At 43.7% G+C, this 22,786-nt stretch overlaps 1 protein-coding gene across 1 annotated transcript in view; it reads left to right on the forward strand.

Annotated features, from left to right (window-relative positions):
* ADAMTS17 (ADAM metallopeptidase with thrombospondin type 1 motif 17) overlaps nucleotides 1-22,466 on the forward strand; it is a 151,214-nt gene extending 128,748 nt beyond the window's left edge. The window contains exons 21-24 of the mRNA XM_059482237.1: nucleotides 2,624-2,828; nucleotides 6,843-6,995; nucleotides 19,562-19,739; nucleotides 21,856-22,466. Coding sequence (XP_059338220.1) covers nucleotides 2,624-2,828; nucleotides 6,843-6,995; nucleotides 19,562-19,739; nucleotides 21,856-22,007 — 688 coding nt within the window. The 3' untranslated portion in view covers nucleotides 22,008-22,466. The remainder of the gene's footprint in view (nucleotides 1-2,623; nucleotides 2,829-6,842; nucleotides 6,996-19,561; nucleotides 19,740-21,855) is intronic.
* The last annotated feature ends 320 nt before the right edge of the window (nucleotides 22,467-22,786 follow it).

A 22,786-nucleotide genomic window follows, 5' to 3' on the forward strand; every position in this document is an offset into this window, starting at 1 on the left:
GACAGTGTAGAGACAAAAATTTACCTGTGCTGTAATTTAATAGTTACCATAATGTGATACTATTTGTACATCACATTTTTCTCCCCTGTCTGTATATTACTTGCAGATAGTAATTCTGCTAATATCTTGCTGCAAATTCCTTCCAAAAATTTGAAACTGGCAGGAATTTTCATCTTTAATCACTTTATCTATAAATCCTTTGTCTTTCCACATTGGTTGTGAACATTGTTGAAATATAGTTGCAGTGTTCCTGTGTGTTACAGGCACTAAAACAATATTTTCAGCTGCCTGTGAAGGAGAATTTGAGGGAACTGTGGGGGTTCAGGGCACTGCCAGGATTGTGTGTAGCACTCACCTTTACTTGCTTGCCAGATTGCTTTTACCAGCCATTGATTCAAGCAAAGATTTCACTGAGAGGATGAAGTTCAGTGGTCAAAGTGATCATCATCCCTTGGTGCTTTTGAAAATAACCTACTTTACATATTAGTATTATTCAGACATTTAATCTCACTTGTCTCCTGGATGTGAAAGTAAAAACAACACTTGAAAATAGCCTTTAATTTCTGAGTATTTTGACTGTCGCAGGCAGGGCAGAGTGGGCTGTGAGGTTTCAGAGATCCCTTACAGCATTCCCCCACCTGATCTGTAACCACAGGGTTGGGATCAGGAGTGGATGTAGAGAATGGTGGCTGAAGCTGGAGATTGTTTTCACCACAGACACATCTTTGTATTGGTACCCTGGGTTTCAGCTCGTTCCCTATGTAATCTTTCTTCTCATGATGATGGTAATAATTGTTTTTTCTGTGCTAATTTTCTAGTTGCACTCTGTCATGTCCAGCAAACAGGGTAGAAACCAGGTGATTTCTCCCCTCCACAAGAGCAACAAACAAAAAATATTAGAAAGGAATTTTCCTTCCTAAAAGAAGGCCATAACCTTTCTTCTTAAGGCATCTTGGAAATAGTTGGCATGCTGTGTGCTGCCCATCCTAAGTGCAAGCTCACAGACAGCCTCTGCCAAGAATGTATTTTTATCTTTCTCCTTTACTTTCAGCCCCTTTCCCTTTTTCTTCTGCCAGTAGCTGTAGATCACAGTGAGAGCACAGTGCTGAAGTGAATATTAGCTGAGTGGAGCCTGGGCAGAGCCCTTTGCCAGCCTTGTGACTCACACTCAGCTCATAAAGCACAGTCATTCCTGCCCTCCAGGCCTTTGTCAGGAGGTTCCTTCCCCCAGGTGGATAATTCCCTCACGTTTCTCCAACAGGGCAGAGCTCAGCTGATACCAAGGAGGCCTGGCTATTCACTTTCATGAACGCTGATTTCTGCACTTCAGGGCTATTTTTGTCAGGCTTTCAGCCCTGGTATTCAATTTCCCAGCTGACATTTTCCCATTCCATAGGAGAAATACCAGCCCTGGGCCACAGAGATGCACCAAAACTGCAGTCTGGAGAAACAGGTTTGGTGTCTCATCAGCTGTTTTAGCCAACAGAAATTCACAGATGTGTCAGTAAACTGCTCTAATGCACAGGAACATTTGAGCAGGGCCCTGTTCCACAAAAGACAGGTGGCCAGTCTGCCCAGTGCTGCTCAAACCAAATGGCTTCTGCCTGCACTGTCAGCACAGTCATCAGTGCTGTCACACCACTCATGGCATTCACAAATGAATTCATGACAGTTGCAGCAGGTGAAGATGTTCCTACAAATGGTGCTGAGCTGATTTTCTCTCCTTCAGGGAAGGGTAATCGTTTTTTAATTCATTTCAGACAAGTAACATACAACAACTTCAAAAGAAATGTGGTAAATAAGTTGTTCTACCTGGGTTACAGGAGTCTCCAGCAGAATGAGATAGTATTTCTCAGCAGACCTTTTTGAGAAGTCTTGTTTGGGCCCCTTAGCCCAGGACTGGGTGACAGGTAAAAGATTCATGGTGTAAGGATACAGATCTGGATGACAGTCCTAAATAACAGGCTAGAAGGTCAATTGCCTGGTGAGAAAGGCATGAGAGCCTTCTGGTGCTCAGTGGCTGCACAGTTATTGCTCCAGTCCCTCACTCCATGCAGGAATGCCTGTAATTACAGAGAACATGCTCTCACTGACTGATTGCAGGAAGCTGAAGATCGATGCTGCTTTTCTTTTAGAAAAAAATGTCATTCCCTCCATCCCTCCTCTTTCAGATCCTTCTTAGACACTTTATTCACTGCTTGTAGCCCCACTGTGGTGCTTCCAGCCCTCGCTGGAGTCAGTGGAGCTGGAAGACAGAGCAGGGAGGATTCCTCCTTTCCCTTGCAAGGAATGGTTTTGCAGGACAGTCTGCAGACAAGTCTGTCTCTATCTGAGAGAAAAAAAAACCAGCCCCACTGCAGAGAGTAGGGTTAAAGGGAATGATGCAGAGTTTGGGGTTTTGCCTGACATGGAGTCAAGAGGGAATATTCCCTCGCATACTGACACTGCTGCTTTACACACTTCAGCTCCCAGAGGGGATCAGTGAGCTCAGGGTGACAGCAGCACAGCACCATCAAAGCACCCACACAGCCAGGAAGAGCTGTCCATTTTTCACTGGCTTTAAGTGAAGCATAATGTTTTATTCCAACAGCTTGCTAACCTGTATCCTCTGGCTCCTTCCCAGGTGGGTGACTGGCCACTGGAGTCCCTGCTCTGCCACGTGTGAGAAGGGAGTGCAGCACCGGGAGGTCACTTGTGTCTATCAGCTGCAGAACGGCACCTACGTCAACACCAGGGACCTCTACTGCCTGGGCAGCAAACCTGCCACGGTGCAGAGCTGTGAGGGCAGGGACTGCCTGTCCATCTGGGAAGCATCAGAGTGGTCAAAGGTAGGACCTTCACTGGAGAGGAGCCAGACTGCTCAGAGCTCTGGATACACTGGCCTTAATGCATGGTCAGCATCCCCACAGCACTGGAGTGCTGGGCAGGACTCTCATCTGCTGAGATGAGCAGTAAAGAAGTCAGGTTTGGTTTCCAGACCAGATGAGTTAGTAAGGCAGGGTTTAGATATGCTCTACTGACTTATCTTTCCATCTGAAAACTCTGACCAAGAAGGGAAAATGTTTCACTGACCTGAGGCCAGAAGTGCAGTAACCCAGGGCTTCTGACTCCATTTAAATGTGGTGTGAATAAATACCAGGCTTATCAGGCATCTGCATGTTACAGAGAATGGACAATCTTTGGGCCCTATCCAGACTTCTTTTGTATAATTCTAGGAAGAAGAAAAAGCTGATTATATTTCGTATAAAAGATGCATCTCAGAGTAGCTGCAGAGTTAAGACATTTTTCCCAAGTGCTACGAATGCATTTCTGAAGTAAATAATGGGAGCTCTAGATAGTTACCCTGTGTTTTGTTTAGCAGGAGTGTGCCTGCAGTTCATGACCAGGACTCAGCTAGTACAGGGCAGCTTTGTCTGTACCTGTGAGTAGCAGTCCTTACAGGATGTCCATGTTCACTTTGATTTTGTATTTGCTGGGCTCACCTGAGTGATGAGCTCTTTTCACTCTGGCTGCAGGGTTACAGCTCTACCAGCCTCATTCCAGCCTGGCTGTCCAGCAACAGCCCTTCCTGTGGGAAGGATTCCTCATTATTCCCCTCCATTTGGAACAGGGAGCTCCTGTTTAAAACATTGTCAAAGAGGTTTTGCTAGATACTATTGTTAGAAATGTGCTTAAAGTCACAGAAGCTCAGGACAGAAGGGATCCTGAGGAGCAGTGTCTCCTCACAAACACAATGGGATTTCATTGTGCACCTCCTGGACAGGAAATCTTAGTTTGGCAAGAGAGGTGATGGTTAAGTGAGAGCAGTGTTCCCTTTCAGTGGGGTGCTGGATCCTTCACTGGTGCATGAGATTCTTTTGTTATAAAAGATGTGCACAAACACACCAAGGTTTTAGTAAGTTGTCTCATAGGCCTTTTGTGTGCTCCCCTTTCAGAGGATGCCCTCTCTATTTCTTATAGCTAAACCAGCTGAACTGTTTATAGCTGAGATTAGGGTGCAATTCCTACCTGGTTTACATGTGGATTTTTTCCTTGAGTCTTTTGTTAACAATCCCAGGTACTTCTGTCTCCCTTTTATGGAATAGAGAATGTCAAGTTACAGATCAGTGGAAATCTTCCATATCCATGACCATGTAACTCCTTTACAAACACACAGCATTTTTAGATAATTTTTTCAATAGATGGTTCACTTCTCCTTTGATACATTTATTTACTTTTGTTGGGTCTGTAACTGTGCACTTGTGTTTTAAATTTGTTATTCTGACCCATTTCTGCTGTTATGAAGCTCAGTTGACTCCAGGACACATTTGATACTCTGCCAATGTGAACTCTTCTCACACCTAGGACTTTCTTCAGTGGTAATCACTTTATTCCTTAGCATTTTAATCTGATGTTGAGGAATAAATAAATATCACTGATATTGTATCATTTTATAAATCTATTTTCTGTTCTGTTTTTTTTTTTTAACTTCTTGCTCATGCAACACAGTTGACTGCGCTGATGTCTGGTCCCTGGTCAAAAATGTGTGTTTTCACAGCAAATTCCAATACAATCTTCATCATGGAAAAAATTAAGTTCCCCTTGTATTGCCAAACACTTGAGATTGTTTTGGACAAAGTACTGCTCGACCCATTTTTAATGATAAAAATAGAGACTGTCAGGAGAAGGTGAATGTTTCTACTGTTAGAGAAATAGAGTGGAAAAAAATATGGATTTCCTTCAGATAAAGGAGTTGTGTCTTAACTGCAAAGTTGTGTTGCTCCTTTGCAAAGCTTCATGGGATCTGACAAAGTAATTTGTTAATAAAATAAGACTTAGTGATCTTGAGTGAACACACAGAACTGTGTCTATTAATTTGTGGACTCTGTAAAATCTATGTATTAAGAAATTCTTCATGAAAACAGATGACTTGAGGAAAAGAAAAAAACCACTTAAAGAGGGTGATTTATATGTGACCACCAAAGATCTGTTGGAAACCTTCTTGCTCATGCTGTTTTGTCTAGGAAAGTATATGCAGTATTAATCTGTGAATGACTTAAAAGCTGTGGGAAGAACAAACAGTTGGTGTTTTTCCCAGACTTGCTTGTAAAACCCACCTAGAGATTTCTCCTACTGTGAAAAATACTCCCACTTCAGCTTGATTTACTTCAAGTAAATTGGATCGTTCCAAAGATTTTTATATATTGAGCTTTGTAGTTTGAGATGAACGAGTGCAACCCTGAGGAGTCCACCCTGGGGCCTGAGGAAAATGATACATAATTTGGGAAAGTCTACCCAACTTGGGGCAAATTCATGGCTTTAAGGTACCATTTAGGGAGCTCCAGCCTGGGATCTCTGGCAAGCCTTGCTCTCTGAGCAGTCCAGCAAAGCATTTTGTGGAATTCTGCAAAGCTGGGAAGAATTCACCCCCCTGTCTTAGCAGAACTCTAGATTGTGCTCCTTACAAAGATGTTACATCCGTGAGGGGTCGCGCCGTGAGCAGCACACAGTAAATTAAGTGGAAGGTTTCCCAGATTCTCAAGAAGTCACTTTGTAGTGCTGTGAAGTATTTAAAGGCATGTCTGTTTGCTTGCCAGCTCATAAACGCTTGTCATTCATGTCCTTAACAAGGCCAGCAGGTCAGAACTGCCTGGATTTTGTTTTTAAGACAGTTAGACAGGCATGCTGAGATTTGTCCATTTGATGTAATTTATATCAAGCTGACGCTTGTTTCCAGCATAGACCCCCTGGATGGAGAAGCTTCTTGGAACACGTTCAAAAGACCTCACAGAATATCTCATATCTGCACTATTTATTCAGTGTCAAATCAACCGTCTTTTCCCTGCTGGCCCCCTGAAGGGGAGAACTTGACATGCCAGGGGAGGTTAGTTTTTATCTCAGCTGGTACATAGATCATTTCTCCACCCACCTGTCCCCAGCGGCTCTGCAAGACAATTTCTCACTCTTAACCACTGCAGTGGCATGAGAATGAGGAGCAGGCAGACTGGCTGTGCTCAGGGGTGGTGACAAGGACTCAGGTGGCTGTGACAGCAGGTGCTCTGTTACCAAACTGGTTATTGAAAACAGAAATTTGGGTCCAGTTCATGCCAGTGTCCTTTCCCTACCTCGTACAGCCAAGAAAAATCAAGACAAATTCTTCACTAAACAAGAATTTCCAGCCATTGGCAAAGATAGCAAGTGAGTGACCAGATATCCCTGCTCTTTAGAAGCTAATCCCATGGAGCCCAGGCACAAAAACATTGTGGGTAATTTGTGCTCACTCAGTAAATGTTTGTTAGAGTTTTTCAGAATAAAGATAGTGATGGCAAATCAAAATGTGAACGTGATGTGTGTGTTTCACATGAGAAGGTGTGAGAATTGTGACTTTGCCATGATATACACAAACTGTACTAGAGAAACGTGTTTATAACAGTGGTCTCATGCTGCTGTGATTGAAAATTACATTTAACACCACCATTTATCACCCTTGATGTATCCCATGATACATCAAGGGATTGGCAGTTCTGTGTAGTGAATCTCAGTGTATCCTTCAGTATGAACCAGGAGCTCTTGAACACAAGGTTTAGTGGCACCAATTGTAGCAAAAAGCCAGCTGACATTTTTCAAAGAAGGTTGATTTTCAGAATTGCCGTTTTTCATAAGTAAAATGTTTCACAAGCAGTCATCATGCTTTTCAAATTACTCATATATGAGTGGCTTAGATTATTGTAATAAAACCTTATGGGTTATCATTTTCCTCAGTGTTCATAACCCCAGCTTTTCCTCTGAGCTGTGTTACCAACATAAAAGCCATCATTTCTAAGCACCATGTAACAAAAAACCAAACCCCTGTTTTTTTGCAGTGCTCAGCAGACTGTGGCAGAGGAATTCAGAAAAGAACAGTGACGTGCACAAACTCCCAAGGGAAATGTGATGCAGCCACCAGGCCGAGAGACGAGGAGCAGTGCGAGGATCACACCGGCTGCTACGAGTGGAAAACAGGAGACTGGTCCAAGGTAACAGCAAACACCTTGTGCTGTTTTCTTTCTGAGAGCAAAGATGTTCAGGGTGCTGAGCTCCTGTCTGCTGTCTGCATTAATTTGCAGTTTAAATATTTAGGAAGCAAAAGTTTACCTGGTTTTCAGGGCAGCCTGGGATCTACACACATTGTCCAGTCCTAGACTCATTCCAGCCACCTGAAATGAAAGAGAGGCTTCAGATTAAAGGCAGAGATAAAACCTCAGTCCCTTCCTCAGGGCTGGAGCTTACCTTCACTTAGGCCTGTCTGAACATTGTTTCTCCAGTGACATCAGTGGAATTAATTCCTGAATGCAGTGGATTAAACCAGAGCAGAGTCTGCTCTGTATTTGCATTCTGATCTTAAAGTAATATGAGGTTTTGCTTGGGAAGGAGGCCTGGCAGTGTGAGAAACTCAACCCTTGCCAGTGTTGTTCAGAAAGCATCCTTTACATTACTGACTCCGTGTTTGCATAAAGGGCTACAAATTCCCAGCAATATTATATTTCAGTTTGTTTTTATCTTATCTTTCTAACTGTGCTGTTCTTTAAACAGAAAACCTACTTTCTGTTCTGGAATGTACGGCATGTGCAGAAACCACTGGGATACAGTAGTTCACTTTGCTTTCCAAAAACCCAAACTCCAGCAAGCAAAATCCAATGAAGCAGAGGCCCAGGATGGGCAAATTGGCTTATCTGTGATTGCTTTTTTTTTTAGGAATTACAGCTATGTATATACTCTGTCATAGATACATGAATTTAGTGGTGTCAGTGCTGGAGAATGCAGGAAGAACCTGCCACATACAGAGTGTCTGTATTTATGCTGAGCCAGGAATTTATGTCACAAGATGTTTACAGTATTGAACATTATTTTATTCATAACCTGGCACTCAGAGTCCATGCAAGCTGGCCAAAACAAACAGTCCCCATGTGTTAACAGGTGAAATAACATTATTTATTTATTTATTTATTTATTTGTGGAACACTAAAACATTTTGGCATGCAAATGGACCTGGGTTCTCTAGATAGGGAGGAATATGAAATAATTGTGTATTCACCGATTACGTGGATTGAAAGTTCAGTGTTGTGTGAGCAGTTCCAATCTGATAAAGATGTTGGCTCACTGTTGGGAGGGCTGCAGCCTTACATGGGTCACAGTAAACAGTTGTTTGATGGGTTTAATGTCTGCATGTGAGCAGGGCAGGATCAGTGCAAAATCACTTGTTGTTTGTGATTCTTAACTCAGGATCAGGATCATCCCTGTGCAGGAGGGCACAAAAGCTTGTGTGCTGCATATGTGGCTGCTTCTGTCTGCAGGGAGCTTGTGCCAGTGCTCTGCTTCCCAGGAATTTCACCCTGTGTGAGTGCAGCAGGATGTTCTTGGACTTAGATTTGGTTTGTAATGAGCATTTAAAATTCTAGACATATTGGTTAATTCTGACCGGACACTTAGGTCACTCAATTAGATTCTTATTCTCTGAGTAGAGGGGTAGAGATTACAGAAAAGGGTAGGTAAAATTCTTAGAAGAAAATGTATTGTTCCAGAAACCCAGATAGCTGAAATGTTTAAGATGGAATTAAATTCTTCACAAATCCTGAGTGAAGGATTTTCATCATGAGAATCCAGAAGCTTTAATACAGGGCTTGGACTTAGGAGGGGTGCCTTTACAGCTATCAACAACTCTGGCTTAAAACAGTTCCTCCTTTAAGGAGAAACACAAAGTCTGTAGCCATTAGCTTATAGTGAACTCTTTAAAATGCATCCTTCCAGGGCAAAATTCCACTGTAAAGCATTTGTTCCCAGCCCTGTAAAAGTCACTGTGAGAGTGCTTTGCTGACTAAGATGGAAACTTTTTCTGTTAATACAAATTGATCTCAGAACAAGCAACAACTTTGTGCAATTAATGTGTTGTGCATTTGTTGCTTATTGTTGAGAACCATCAGGGAAGCACGATTTAACTAACAGTGGTAATTATCAGAGATTAAAATAATGGGCCTTGATGCTTTGTGTGCAAACAGCTTGCCTGGTGACTTGGCCACTGATCCTTAATTTCCCAAACCAAGATCCTCTTTGAAGATGCTGGGAAGTCATGTAAGAGAGAGGAAAAACCTCGTTTAAAAAGTCAAGTCCAGATACAACTTGTAAATAGAGCAGGCTGTTTGGGTGGTATGACAGTGTTAGTTTTGTGTTAGTAGTGGCAGTATTTGTAGAACACACAGACTGTGCATGAGGAGATGGATCAGCTCCCCCAGGAGCTCCCAGCAGAAGTAAAACCTCCACACCTACCCCAGACAAATTTTTAAGTCCTTTTAAGTGATTTTAAGTCCTCAGCTCTCTTGTAGAAGAGGTGAGGACTGGAGATGAGGCCATGCTGATCTGAGACCTGCACCCACCAGCCAAACCTCATCTACTGCCTTAGCAACAGCTCTGCAGCCATTATCCATGGCTGAAAGAAGAGGGATTTTATCCCATTTTCTGTCAGGTTTATTTGCAGCTGGTCCTTGCTGTGTCCTGTAGCTTTTGGAAAGCATTTGGAGCTAATTGTCATGTTTGTATATTCTTAATATATTTGCAGCATGTTTCAAGTGTTACACAAGAAACTGATATATCTCCTTCACTTTGCAAACACATCAGGCCAAGTTTGTAAAGTTATTTAAAATGGCTCTGAGTTTGCCTTTGTTAGCCCAGTGCTTGAGATACAAACTGCACTGGAATTCTGAAGACAGAGAGTTACCACTGCTACTAAACTTGCAGCTTCTCTACACTGCTGCCACTTCTCTTTTAAACCCATTACCTTAAAGGGATATAAGCATTATTTTTAGCATTTAACTCAGCATGAGTGATACAATACTTCTGGCCCCAGAGTCTTCAAACCTAATAGAAATATGATTTGCACAATGCAAGACCCACTGAAGGTGTTAAACTGAAATAATTATTCTATTTTTGCCTGGATTCTTCAGAATTGCAATTCGTTATATCATCCTTTTTTGTACATGATGCAATATAGAAAAAGGAGTCCAAGCCATCTCCCATTCAGTCATTTCTTCCAAGAGGAAATTCCACATCCAGTTTGCATTCAGTTAAAGAAACAAACATCTCATACACTCGTTCTGCTTTGAAATAGTTCCTCCTTGTTTGAAATCTGAGCTGTTAAATGTTCTAGCACTGGAAGCGTTTTTACATTTTTGTTGTAGTTGTGCTGGTCAGAGGAACAAACACAGGTTGCTCAGTTTCCCAACACTTGCTCAGACTCCCAGACTGCTGAAAATGTGCCTCTTGATGCTTTAGCAAGACAGTAGCCCATTCTTTCATGGTGAATTATATTTTTGCTGACAAACTTTACATCGAGGATTACATTCCTGCAAGAACAGAGCGTGTCTTTATGTGTGTGTCTCTCTGGGGAGCTGAGCAGGACACACAGCCCAGCTCCACACCATTCCCTGCCCCAGGCTGTGCTGGAAGGGGCTCTGCAGGACATGGGCCTGGCAATGGAGTCACTGGAAACGTGTCCCAGATGATGCAGGGAGCTGGAGGTGTTGGTGAGTTGTGGTGGTGACACAGAACTTGTGCTTGGAGCTGAGCAGCACCAGGGGCTGCTTTTTAGCCACCCAAGGCTCTCATCCTCAGCTCTCTCCCCTTCTGCTCCAGCAGTGATGTGGCAGGAAAAGATGGCCCAGGGGAGAACTTAGTGCTCTCCACAACCACCTCAGAGCAGGCTGTGTTGAGGTGAGGGTCAGGCTCTTCTCCCAGACAACCAGGGATAGCACAAGGGAGGTTCAAGTTGGATGTTAAGAAAATGTTCATCACTGAAAGAGTGGTTAAGCATTGGAACAGGCTCTCCAGGGAAGTGGTGGAGTCACCATCCCTGGAAGTGCTCAAAACCCAAGCAGATGTGGCACTCAATGCTAGGGTTTAGTGGGCAAGGTGGTGTTTGGTGAAAGGTTGGACTTGACCTTGGAGGTCTTTCCCAACCTTAGTAATTCTTTAGTTCTGTACAGTCCAAGGCTACATTTTTTGAGTTCCTTTCCTTCAGTTGTCCTTTGAACTCTTCTAAGATAAAATTGAGGAGGCAAGGTTATATAGCAGGAGCAATTCTCCACAGAATTTTTATGGATTTTTATTTCCAGTTTTACTTAATTATTTCTTATTTCACGTGTCTCAAATTCTGTCCTGACTGAAGTTCTGTATTTGGAGCCAATAGCACAGAATGGTTCAGGGCTCCCAGTTTCATTTTTTTGACTATTCTTCATTTCTCTGGTGTTGTATCAAGAAAGGTGGAATTACAAGCCAGACACACAAGCTCCATCATTAGCTTTGACTTTCACAAGGGGCATTTTCAGCTCTGTGGGTGGAAGTTTAAATATAAAACTTCTGTCCCTCAGGCAACAATTTAGCTCATTAACCTATTATATTACCTAGCCCAATGAAAAGATTTTTAGAAGAAGAAAGACACATAGAAGCCTTGTAGCATGTTGGCTTTGCCATATTTTTTTCTTTGCAGTTACAGTAGGTGCTCTGTAAATACTAAGGCCTGTATTAATCTCAGATAACCCAGTGTAAATCCAGGGTAACTGTCTTTCATTCTTCCCTACAACCCACTGGCCACAGGCCAAGGATCTCACTCAGCACATTGGGTCACATATCAGTCTCTCTTACCTGAGGGTAAACCCAGATTAATTCAGGCACTTGAGTTTATGCAGGTTTATGCCACTGCCCAGCAGAGCAGGATCTGACCTGGTGGGCTGTGCACAATCTTTGGGTCTTGGGTAGGAACCATCACAGATTTGTGCTCTTAGGAGAAAGCAAATTTATGGCACATCAAGCTGAGCTTCAACTAGCAGAGAAAGTAGAGGAAAAATCCATTTCTACCACTTCACATCTTGTATAACCACCTGGCACAACTTCCACTGGATTCAGAGAGATTGAACACTCCAGAAATGGAAAGCCCCAGTAAGGATCAGCTTGGCAAAGTGTAATGTTAAACAACATTCTTGTTGCCAAATAGTGTCAATAGTGATAAAGCACATCTGAAAAATCACCCAGAGCCACCTGCCCTCCCTGGGCATCAAGAGTTGCCAATTCCTTCACAGAACTTGCTGAGCCTGTGAAATGCTGGACATGGGTTCTCATCCCAGGAGGACATTAACAGTAGGGAGAGAAAAAAAGAATCTAATTTCCTGGAAGAAAAATACTGGCTTTGTGCCAGACATTGAGGTGCTTCACACTGAAGATCAGCAGTCATTCATCACAGTGGGTGGTAACAAGGATTTGTAATTGCAAATTAATTGTTTTGGCAGGATTACAAGAGGTCTTATTCTCTGAGAGATAAACCTCCAGCCTTGCAGTGCACCATAAAACATGTTGGGTTTTGGGTTTTTTTTTCCAAAAATACAATCTCCCAGTGCCAGGAAGGCATATTTTCCAAGCTCCAAATTATTGGGAACGTCAACAAAATCCTCTATGTGCCTCACTTTTAATGATTAATTCATATTACATAATAAGAAGAGTAAATCAATGACAGCTGTGGTTTGAGAGGTGTATTCAAAGCTGTTATAAATATAGAAGCAAAACTGTCCTTTGTTCTAACATTCATTACAAATTCATGGCTTGACCTGACATCGGTTTATGATAAGCTATGGACAACTTGGTTATTCTTCATAAAGGTCAGAACTAAGTTAATCTTCTTCTACCTTGGAGAAAATAACTTTTCTTGTTGGATTGAGAGAAAACTCTGCAGGAGGGATGGTAGCTTAAAACTGCAGTGGCACGTCAGAGCTGACAGACCCATCCCTGCCACTGAACAACTTTGTGATTTATGGCTGCTCACGTCCTTCAGCAGCACTGGGAGGTTGTCCACAGGCCTCACTGATGCACATCAGTTGTTCTCCAGAAGCTGATGGAGCTGGGTGGGACAGCAGAGGATCCAACAAGCTTTAGTAGTCACATTCCCTGCTTCTGTGGTCCTGGAAATGGCCAGGAGCCAGAGCATCTGTCCTAGAGCTAAGTCCTGTCCCATGGACTGCTCTGAGTTGTGGTTCCCTGTGGTTTGTGGCTCTGGCACACGATCACTGATGTGCAAACCAGAGCCTTTCTTGCCAACATCTAGATCTCAAAGCACCCCTCCCTACAGGAGATGAGATCAAATGGCCCAAAATTGGTTTTACCAGCAAGGAACAGTCTTGGGTTTGAGCAGGGCTTCAGTAAGATGAATGCCACCCTTCTGCTCTGTGATTGTCTGTCCCCATGTCTGTGGAATGTCTTCAGCTGTGGGCAGAGGTGGAAATGTTGCATCATGGCACTAAAACAAGGTTGAGCCTGTGCCTGGGCTTGGGCTAAGAGCCAGCCCCAGTGGATGCAGCTCTAGTTGAGAACTGGACATGGAAAAGGAAGAGATGCTGACTGCAGAGCTGGCCATGTCCTTCCCCTGGGCACTGCAGGCTCCAGGAACCAGGTCCTGTTTGTGCCTTCCAAGCTGCTCCTTGTTTGCACAACAAATTGCACAGCTCATCTCCACTGGAGTTTCTGGGAACATCCCTGGTACAAATTATTGTGAAGGTTCTGTAGTAAAGGAGAATGAGCTGCAAGAAGATCAGATTGATCTGAACACTGAAAAAGATCAATGTTTTGTTTGAAGTGGAGCACGCTCTGCCTTGGTGTTTTTGTCTCATATTCCAACACAGCCTCCAGTGATCCTATTAACTGGAAGAGTAACTTCTCTTCTTTGATATTTTATTTAAAAGCCTGGTCCATTAAGTGCATTTTTTTGATGGAGAGTTAAAGCCTTCCACCAAGACCAGTGGATTGGAAATGAAATTCCATTGTGATTTTTTTTACTCTTGTTTTTTAAAGTGAAAAAGGAGAAAGGGTGAAAGACATGCCTGTTCAAGTATTGACATTAATTTTCTCTGAGTTTGTCTGAGATGTTACAGTGTCTAGGATCATGTTTTTGAAAATATGAGTAGTAATTCACCATTTAAATTCTGTAATACCAGTCTGAGGAGGATTTTCCCCTTGAATACCTACAGCACACAGTCTGTACTGCTGGCAGGGACTGCTGTAATTTCCCAGTCCTTTCCATACCCTTTTGAGATTTACAATGACTGCCAAGGCATTAAGGGGACAATCTCCCAGAACACCTTTAAGGAGCAATGAGCACCAGTGTGACTGACTGCAAAGAGATGAAACAGTGTTAGCTGGTGTCACACATGTCAGAGCTGGGTAGCTCCATGTCCAGAAAATGCTCAGGCGGGACTGAATGAGAGATGAACAGCCTCTTGCTGAAATTAAAAAAACCCAAGGAGTCCTTAGTTTAATTACTTTCCTTAATAGATTGCACTGGGGGAGCATTGATCATTAACTGATGAATAACTAATAGTAACTAATAATGCATTCAGTGGGGCTTCAGTTCCCAGGATGTCCTCTCAGGATAACACCTGGGGTGGGGATAGAGCTCATGTGAGCCCTGAGAGCCTGGCTCATGGCAAGCAGCTCACAGTGCTGTAGGAACAGGGATTCTCCAGCCTGGCCCAAGTTCTGTGATCCCATGGATGTCCATTACTACTGGGGCTATTTAAAATTACCTTGATTATGCCTTTTGCATTAGGTGTTTTTCACCAGCAGGTCCTTGCATTTGTCCTGCTGGAATAAGCTCTGGAGTATTTCCACTTTCTGCCACAGGTCCAGCCATGGCACAAGTGCAGTAGGTGACCTGCTAGAATATGGGCCCAGTGGGCAGCCCTGTGTCACCTCACAGTTCTGCTTGAGCCTGTTCTTCAAATCCAGTTTGAAACCTTGTGAGAAGTAAATTCTGTCTGATTGGAATATTGGATTAAATGGCATTTTCTCATCAGCACCCACCTGGGCTCCACTGCACAAGTACTTTAGGGGCACTGTCACTACCCAGAATATTCATGTGTTCAGCCTTTAATCTCTGAACTCTCTGTACACAATGGAGCTTTTCAGAATAGCAAAGCCAAGCTTAATTATGCAGTGAGACATGCTGGATGTGCTGGTCAGGTCTTGTTCCTTGGGGTCGTGCAGTTTGAAAGTACAGCTGTAGGCGGTTTGCAAAAATTGCTTCTCTTTTCCTGCTAAGATACTGTCACATCAGCCACGAGCATTTGCTGCCATAATTTATTGTTTCTTCCCATACTGAGTCAGAAGGGTATGCATTTTTTTCTTCTTGGCTAAATTAAACAAATCAGTCATTTCACAAAAGTTTCCAAATGAAAGATTGTTGTAAGCAAGACCAGATATGTTCTTTTACAGATCTGGGGTTCAAAAAGAAGGAAAAAAAAAAAAAAAAAAAAAAAAAAAAGAAAAGAACAAGGAAGCTTGAAAAACAGCTTACAGTTTGCTTTGGGCTAATTAGATCTTATCAGTGAAAAGACAGATATTTCTTTCTTTAGCATGATGCCATGGTGAAAGTTGACCTGGTGTTTATGAAAGCATATTGCATGCTGCTTTTCAGCTAGAGCTGTGGGGTTTAAAGGAGTGATCCTCATAAAAAGCCTGATGTGAAGGTGTGTGGAGCACTGGCTCTCAGAGCACACATGTGTGTGCTATTAAGGTCCCGGGAAGGGAGCAATTACAGGACCTTTGTCATTCATCTCAGATGCTGTGTTAGAATGTTTTTAATAGGAACTTCTCTTGCTTTCTTTCTGACTTTCATAGAGGCAAGGAATAAGACCCCCGAGGGGAAAAACACTCTACCCTAACGCCTTGAATGCTTGAACTCTGAAGTCAGTAAAGCATGACTCTATCTCTCAATATTGGAGCTTTAGCCATGGTGTTATCCTTGGCTCCAGCAACTTCCAGCAAACTGGGGGCAAACCAGTATCTCTAAACATCAGATGCCTGCAGACTGATGAATAAAGAGAACACCCCATCTTGCCTGCAGCTGACTTGTGACAGTCATCTAGAACTGGATCTCCTTCTGACAGATCAGCCCTCTCTGTGCTGCAGTGTGCTCAGGATTGGCTGGAGGGATGCTGTGACCTCCTGCTTCTGCTGGGAAAAGTTTCTTAAAAAAATATTTTTACGTCTATCCCTTGGAGGTTAGAAAAGTGACATTTCTGAAGGTGTGCTGGTCTGAAATGTATCCCAGCATCCCAGGAGCCCTCAGCAATAATCCATTATCCCTTTCAGTCCTGAACCTGTGTCTGTGCTGGTAAATCTGTACCTTTTGTGTCCCCATTAAGCCTCAACAAAGGGATTCTTTGGACTGTCTGTTGTGCTGCCCCACAGCAGCCCTGCCCTGGCTTAAGTCATTCTCATTCCTCTCTCTTTCTCTGCCATCTTTTGTAGACCAGATGTTGATGAAGGCCCTGACAGATCTCAGCACTTTCTGTAAATTCATTTTATTTTAATACCTAATATTCTCCTGAGGCATTTGCTTTCAAAGCAATTAGACATCTGTCAGCACCTTTGCTAGATTTCAAGCTTTCATATCAGTATCCTAAGGTGGAAATAGCATTCCAGTTGAAAAATCATAGCTTGCTCCTAAGGTTAGAGTTTTTCAGTGAGTAAATCTTCTTTAAGCTGTTGAATGCAGCTGCTGCCTTGACAATTTGTGAGTTTATTTCCTTCTGGATATCCCCACTGGCTTGCATGTTACTGCCAAGGAATGTGAATGCAGGCATTTTTGTCTTGCTTTGCCTTCCTAAGCAGTGTTTGAACTGGGAGTTACAGGGGCTCTCATTAGTTTCACTTTTTGTAGCTGTTCATTAACCACTTCAATTTTACAGTGCTGAGCAACCCTTTGATCTTTGCATGGGGTGGATTTCCAGTTTACTGTGCTTGTGTTGTCAGTTTAGGGCATTATGGTTAAATTCTGTGCATTTTGCACGTGCGTTTTGGTGATGGTGGCACCACTGGCAGGGCCTGGTGGAAGGGAAAATCCACTTCTTCCTTTGGCACCAGCATCTCTGCTCAACCCCTTGTCCCAGCCCCAGCTTCCCAGAGGAGGGACATTGCTGGGGGGTCTTCTCTGCTGGATCCAGCCCTGAAAATTGTTCTGTGGATTTGGTTCCTTGCTCCACAAACATTTGGGAATGGAGAGTCCATAGCAGCGCATTTAGCTGTCCAGAGAAGGAAAGAAGGTATTTATGAGAATTTGCTGTGCAGTTGGAGTTTGATTTTTATGCCTCTTTTAATGATGTCCTCTTCCAATAGTGCAGCATGAGTAACAATTCCCCCTTTGTATGTATTTTGTATCTATTCCTATTTCCTATTGAAATTCCTAGGAAAGAAACTATCCAAGTACCGAGCTGAAAATTTCGTCTTAAAATAAGCCAGATGTCCAACCTTCCTTTAGCTGCCAAGCCCTAAAGAGTTCAAGAAAGATGTTAAAATCTGTCTTCCTGGCTGTGAAAAACTAATTGCATAGCATAGGTGATGATCCCAGTCTCCCAGGAGAAGGAATAAAACTGCTTCAGGCAAAAGCTCTGCTGTTATTTGTCTGAGGATTGGAGCTGGCAGTGTCTGTGGAAAAAAGTTTCACTGCTTGCCCTCCTTGCTGCTTAACAAATGCAGAGACAGGAACACAGATAAAGGTGGGTGAGTGTTTGTGTGTTGGTATCTGAAAAGCTCATTCACCTTATAAAAAAATGCTGGTTTTGTCCTCTTTTCCCTTCTTTCTCCCTGTGTTCCCCTTGTTAAGAGCACAGGGAGTGCTTAAAAGCCAGAGAGGTTTCAGGCTCACTGTTGCAATCATGTGAAGGAAGCCCATGGCCTGAGTTATTTAATGCCTGTGTGATAACAGCAATTCTGTTTGCAAAATGGATGTACAATTCCCCTCCCAAAGCAAGGAGTTTGGGGAGGATTAAGATTAGTAAACCACTGTGAAGACTAAAAGTGCCACTGAATCCTGAGGATTAAAGGTTCCATTTGACTGCTGAAGTGGAAGGCCCTAATAGTTGCATTTATCAGGATGAAAATAGTTCACTTTAAATCCAGCCTGACTGGCTTCCAGGCTGGTGGAAGTCACTGAGGGCACTCAGTGCTGGGAAAGAGCTGAGGGACACACAAAACTAATGTAATGTCCAGACCTCACTGCATAAATTCAGATTGTGAAGGGGATTTACATCAGAGACTTTAATTCCTGATTTTTGGAATAGCTCACTGTAGGGCAGGAGAAGGGTTCATTCAGCATAATCCTAAATGCTATAACCATTGCTGAGGTAGTATTTGATAGTGGTCATTTTTTAATGCAAATTCAACACCTGAAAAATCTAAGTGTAAAAATATCTGTCATAAAATGGTGTGCTGAACCTAAATTGAAATAAGAAGATTGTAAAGGAAAAAACCCAAACAGCAAGGGTTTCTTGTGGTACTTCCAGACCAAAATGACCACAGCTTTGCTGTACTCACCCCCCTTGGTTGTGGAAGTGGAGCCCTGTGTGCATCCACACGTTCTGCCCTTGGTCTCACAAGCATCCACACTGCACACACAGGATTTGTGCCTGAACTTCAGTCCAACCTCAGTGATGCCCAACTCCTGAACCTCTCCAGTGTTTGGCATCTCTCTTTTGAGAATTGCCTCTCTGAGGTGATGGTGGTTTTCAGGGAGAAAGCTCCAATGCCCTGACTTTGGTGAGGAACAGCAGAGGACAGAAAACATGACCTTTTTTAACATCATTCTGTGATACCTCCTGGGCTTTCCCTCACCTCCTCCTCTCCCCCATCGTTTGCTTGTGTGTGGCTTTAGCAGAAACAGGAATCTTACCCAAGTCTTGCAAGCCATTGTTTCTTTATGTTAAATACAAGGTTATTTTATTGACTCCAGCTGCTGCACCTCCCTGTGCTCACTGTGTTTGCTTTATTAAAATTGAACAGCGTGCAAGTAGGACATTGTAAATCACAAGTGACTGGGCCAGAGGAAGAGGGAGGGAGAGGGAGGGACTCTGACTGTATGACAACAAAGAGAGCACATGAACAGGCTGGGCCTCCTGGCTAATAGCAGCCAAAACTCATGAGTACAATTTGCAATTGCTCCCAGGAGGACAGGCAAGGGCCAGACAGTTAGCAGGGATAGATGGGAGTGAAACTGGAATACCTGATGTGTTGTCTCCAGAACAGAGCTTCTCAGGGCTCTGGGCACACAGGAGCTGCCAGCCTCTGCTGGAATCCTGGGGTTTATCTGATGTCAGTGCCTGCCTGTGGAAGAAGCCTTGTTAGACCATCCAAGTCCTGGAGAAGGCTTTTAAACCAAGAACCACCGGGTCCCTCACAGAGAGGGAGGTGGAAGCTGCTGGTCCATAATTCAGCATTAAACATTTTTCAGCTTTGCCTCTTCATGACTGGTGGGAGGAATTGCATTTTTGTCTACTTGAGCCCCATGGGCATCCACAGAGAACAGTCAGAGTAGGTAGAAAGACAACAGGTTCCTTCCCTGTGCCAGGAGAGCTCCTCTGCTCACAGAAGGTGCAGAACCATCACAGACAGCGCAGCAGCCACACAGAGTGTCCCTGGCTGCCACGGTGCCCCAGCTGTGAGCCCTCGGCAGCACAGGAGCAGTGACTTTGCTGTGCTGTGCCGTGTGAGCTCAGTGTGCTCTCTCCTGCAGTGCTCCTCCACGTGCGGCAAGGGGCTGCAGTCGCGGGTGGTGCAGTGCATGCACAAGGTGACCGGGCGCCACGGCAGCGAGTGCCCCGCGCTGGCCAAGCCCGCAGCCTACAGGCAGTGCCACCAGGAGGTCTGCAACGACAGGATCAACGTCAACACCATCACCTCGCCCAGGCTCGGTGAGTCAGGGCCCTGGGGGGAAGGTGCCGGCTGCCCAGGGGCTGCAGTGATTGTCCAGGGCCAGAAATTGGGAGAGGGTCAGCCAGACTGCAGCCTAAATGTGGGTAGGTCCTGTCTGAGCCCTGCCTCAGGCTGTGCCTGGATGGAGTGCTTGGCATGGCAGAGGATGGAGCTGAGAGCAGCAGGAGCGCACAAATGGTGGCTGATTGATTGGATTGATTGATTGATCACAGGTGAGGGAGCTGGCAGGTGCATTGTTCTCCATCACAAACCCTTCCACACGCTGCCTGTGCTGCAGTGAGTGTGAAGTAGGATCATTTATTCATGGTGCCCCAAGAAAATACAAAACCCTGACAGGTGGTTTGATGGATTCATTTGCCCAGAGGGGCAAGAGAGCATCCAGCCTCTTCCTGACCCTGTGCTTTTCTGTCACTGTCCTCCTCCTCACCCTCCCTGCGTTCCTTGTGTCCCTGGCTGGGATGGAAATTTGGTGATAACCATCTGTCTCTTGAAACACCTAAGACATGCCACTAATTAAGAATGCCTCTGTTAATACAAATTTGTGGGGATCTCATGATTTTCCACATTGGTTTATAAGGGGACAAAAATATAAATATACTAAATATATATTTTTCTGAACTTCAGCCATGTGTGTCCCCCTGCAGCTCCAAGAACCAAGTTGGTTTCTTTACATTTCACACATCATCACCAGTAAGATGAAGCTAAATTGAGGCATCAGCTACACTGACCCAGCCTCATGGGTGCCTCCTGTCCCCTTTTGGTAGAAGAGTTGTAAACAAGAAGAGGTTACCAGAAAGAGCAGCCTCCTCTCTCACATCTGAGCTGATCTTACAGGCTAAGAAACCTCCAACACACATGAAAACACAGAGCTGCTAAATAAAAAAGAACCATTTTCTAATAATGCTCTCCAGTATTAAATAACACTTTAACTAGGACTGGACTTCAAGCTTCTGAACTGAAATTTGTTCCCCAAAAATTTAACAGATGTTTTAAGAGAAAATAGGGAGTTTCATTCTTGCAAATGCACTCATGCTGAGGGGTTTCTGTCCTCTCTTGGTATGAGAATACTTCCCAGATATTTTAGCACTAAGAGCATAGTGGAAGGAAAACATTTCATTTGAGAAGTAAGCCCTTGATACACTGATGAGATAAGAATTCCATCCTAATTCACGTTTTAGGACAAAGCAATAAAATGCTCATGTGTTTAGAAGACTGAGCAGGCTCAAGTCCCTGCTGAAAATAATCTGCAAGCAATTTGGGATGCTTTTGTTTCTAAACCAGGCTTGGAATCACCAGAGCCAGAAACAATGATATTTGATATTAGTGGAAAGACATATCATTGAGTGTTTTGCTCTTTTTGCTTATAAACAATTCTAATTGGATTATCTTTAAACAGAATTTTCTCTTTTCTGCAATGGAAGCAAACAAAAAAAAAAAAGTCAGAAAAAGATCCCAGTAGTCTACAGACCCCATGCTGCCTTGCCCCTACTTCAGAATGGTTTTTTGTCTTGGATAACATTTCCAAAAATATCTCAGTGTGGAGTTCACCTCACCTGGCTTTTATGTCCGTGTCCACTGTCTCTCATTGATGACACATTCAGAGGGATTTATCCTGTCACTTCTTTCCTGTCTTCCTTCACAACCTATGAGGGACCTTGGAACCTCTGAAACATTAGTCCTGGCCTTGTTTGTGGCTCAGTTTCTCTTATGTGAACTCTCCCATCTCAGGTTCATAAGCTCTGTCTCAGGTGTTCTTGCCAGGTGTGTGATTTATTCATCTCCATCCCCTTGTGTGCCGTGTGGAGTTCAGGGCCTTAAATCTGGGCTGCATCTTTGGGTGTTTTGTTCATCCAGGCCTGTTTGCCTCTGAGACAAAACAGGGGCAACGGGAGGAGGTTTTCACTCCCCGTTCATGTCCAGGGAAGGAAGGAAGCACTTCCAGAGCCTGAGATTTTGGCAGAGAGAACCTCACCTGCTCTCCAGCGCCGGCAGCGAGCGTGGCCCTCCCTCCCCTCGGCTGCAGGGCTTTGGTCACACCTGCAGTGCTGTTCCCTGGCTAACCTGGCAGTTTCTCCTTTCTTGTCTCCTCCCAAGCTGCCCTCACCTACAAGTGCACGGGGGACCAGTGGACAGTGTACTGCAGGGTGATCCGGGAGAAGAACCTGTGCCAGGACATGCGGTGGTACCAGCGCTGCTGCCAGACCTGCAGAGACTTTTATGCAAACAAGATGCAGCAGAAGAGTTAATGAAGCTGTGCCTCTCCTTAGAGTCTTCCAGCTGTTTGTATGGAAATCACAGACTAGTAGGTCTGAGTACTGGAACTTCATGAGTTGCTACAGCGTGGTGGATCCCAAAGCACACCTAATGAGACTTGAAACTAATCCTACAGACTGGATACCAAAGTCATCTGCTCATCCACCTTAAAAAAACACACAGAAAGGGTCATCTCAAGGAGCCAATAATTTCTGAATATTTTGACATCCTCACATTTTTCTTTAATGCTTTTTTAATATATTAAATCACCAGCCACTGGATGGCTTGCTACCATTAAAGAAAAGGACAAGAGTTGCAAAGTGATTACATTGGATAAGGTTATGGGTACCTCCATGGAGGGAGGCCTCTGGCAAAATAATTCAGCAAAGGTAGAGACATTACTTAATCTTTTAATCTTGGCTTTTATCTGTTGTTTTCAATTCCCAGCGGTTATCCCACTGCAGAGTGGGCTTGGAGGGACATGCATCAATGAAAGGCTTAGTTTAAAGAGAGGATTTTCTGTAAAAGCTCGTGAAAACTGATAGCAGAGGATGGACATCTCTGAATTTCCTACAGAAAACTCAGTATAATTATATCCAATATTCCAAGTCATATTTTTAGAGCCACTAATAGGTAGTGCTTTTCCTTCTAATTTTAAAAAACAATCCTCTCTGTCTTTTCCCCAGAATAAGAGAGTTCCTTTTATGAAATCTAATTTTTCTCGGAGCTTAATGAAATGAAAGCTTATTAACAGCCGTAGATAGTTACTTTT

This window comes from Ammospiza nelsoni, chromosome 14 (assembly GCF_027579445.1).
Source record: "Ammospiza nelsoni isolate bAmmNel1 chromosome 14, bAmmNel1.pri, whole genome shotgun sequence".
NCBI classification, from domain to species: domain Eukaryota; kingdom Metazoa; phylum Chordata; class Aves; order Passeriformes; family Passerellidae; genus Ammospiza; species Ammospiza nelsoni.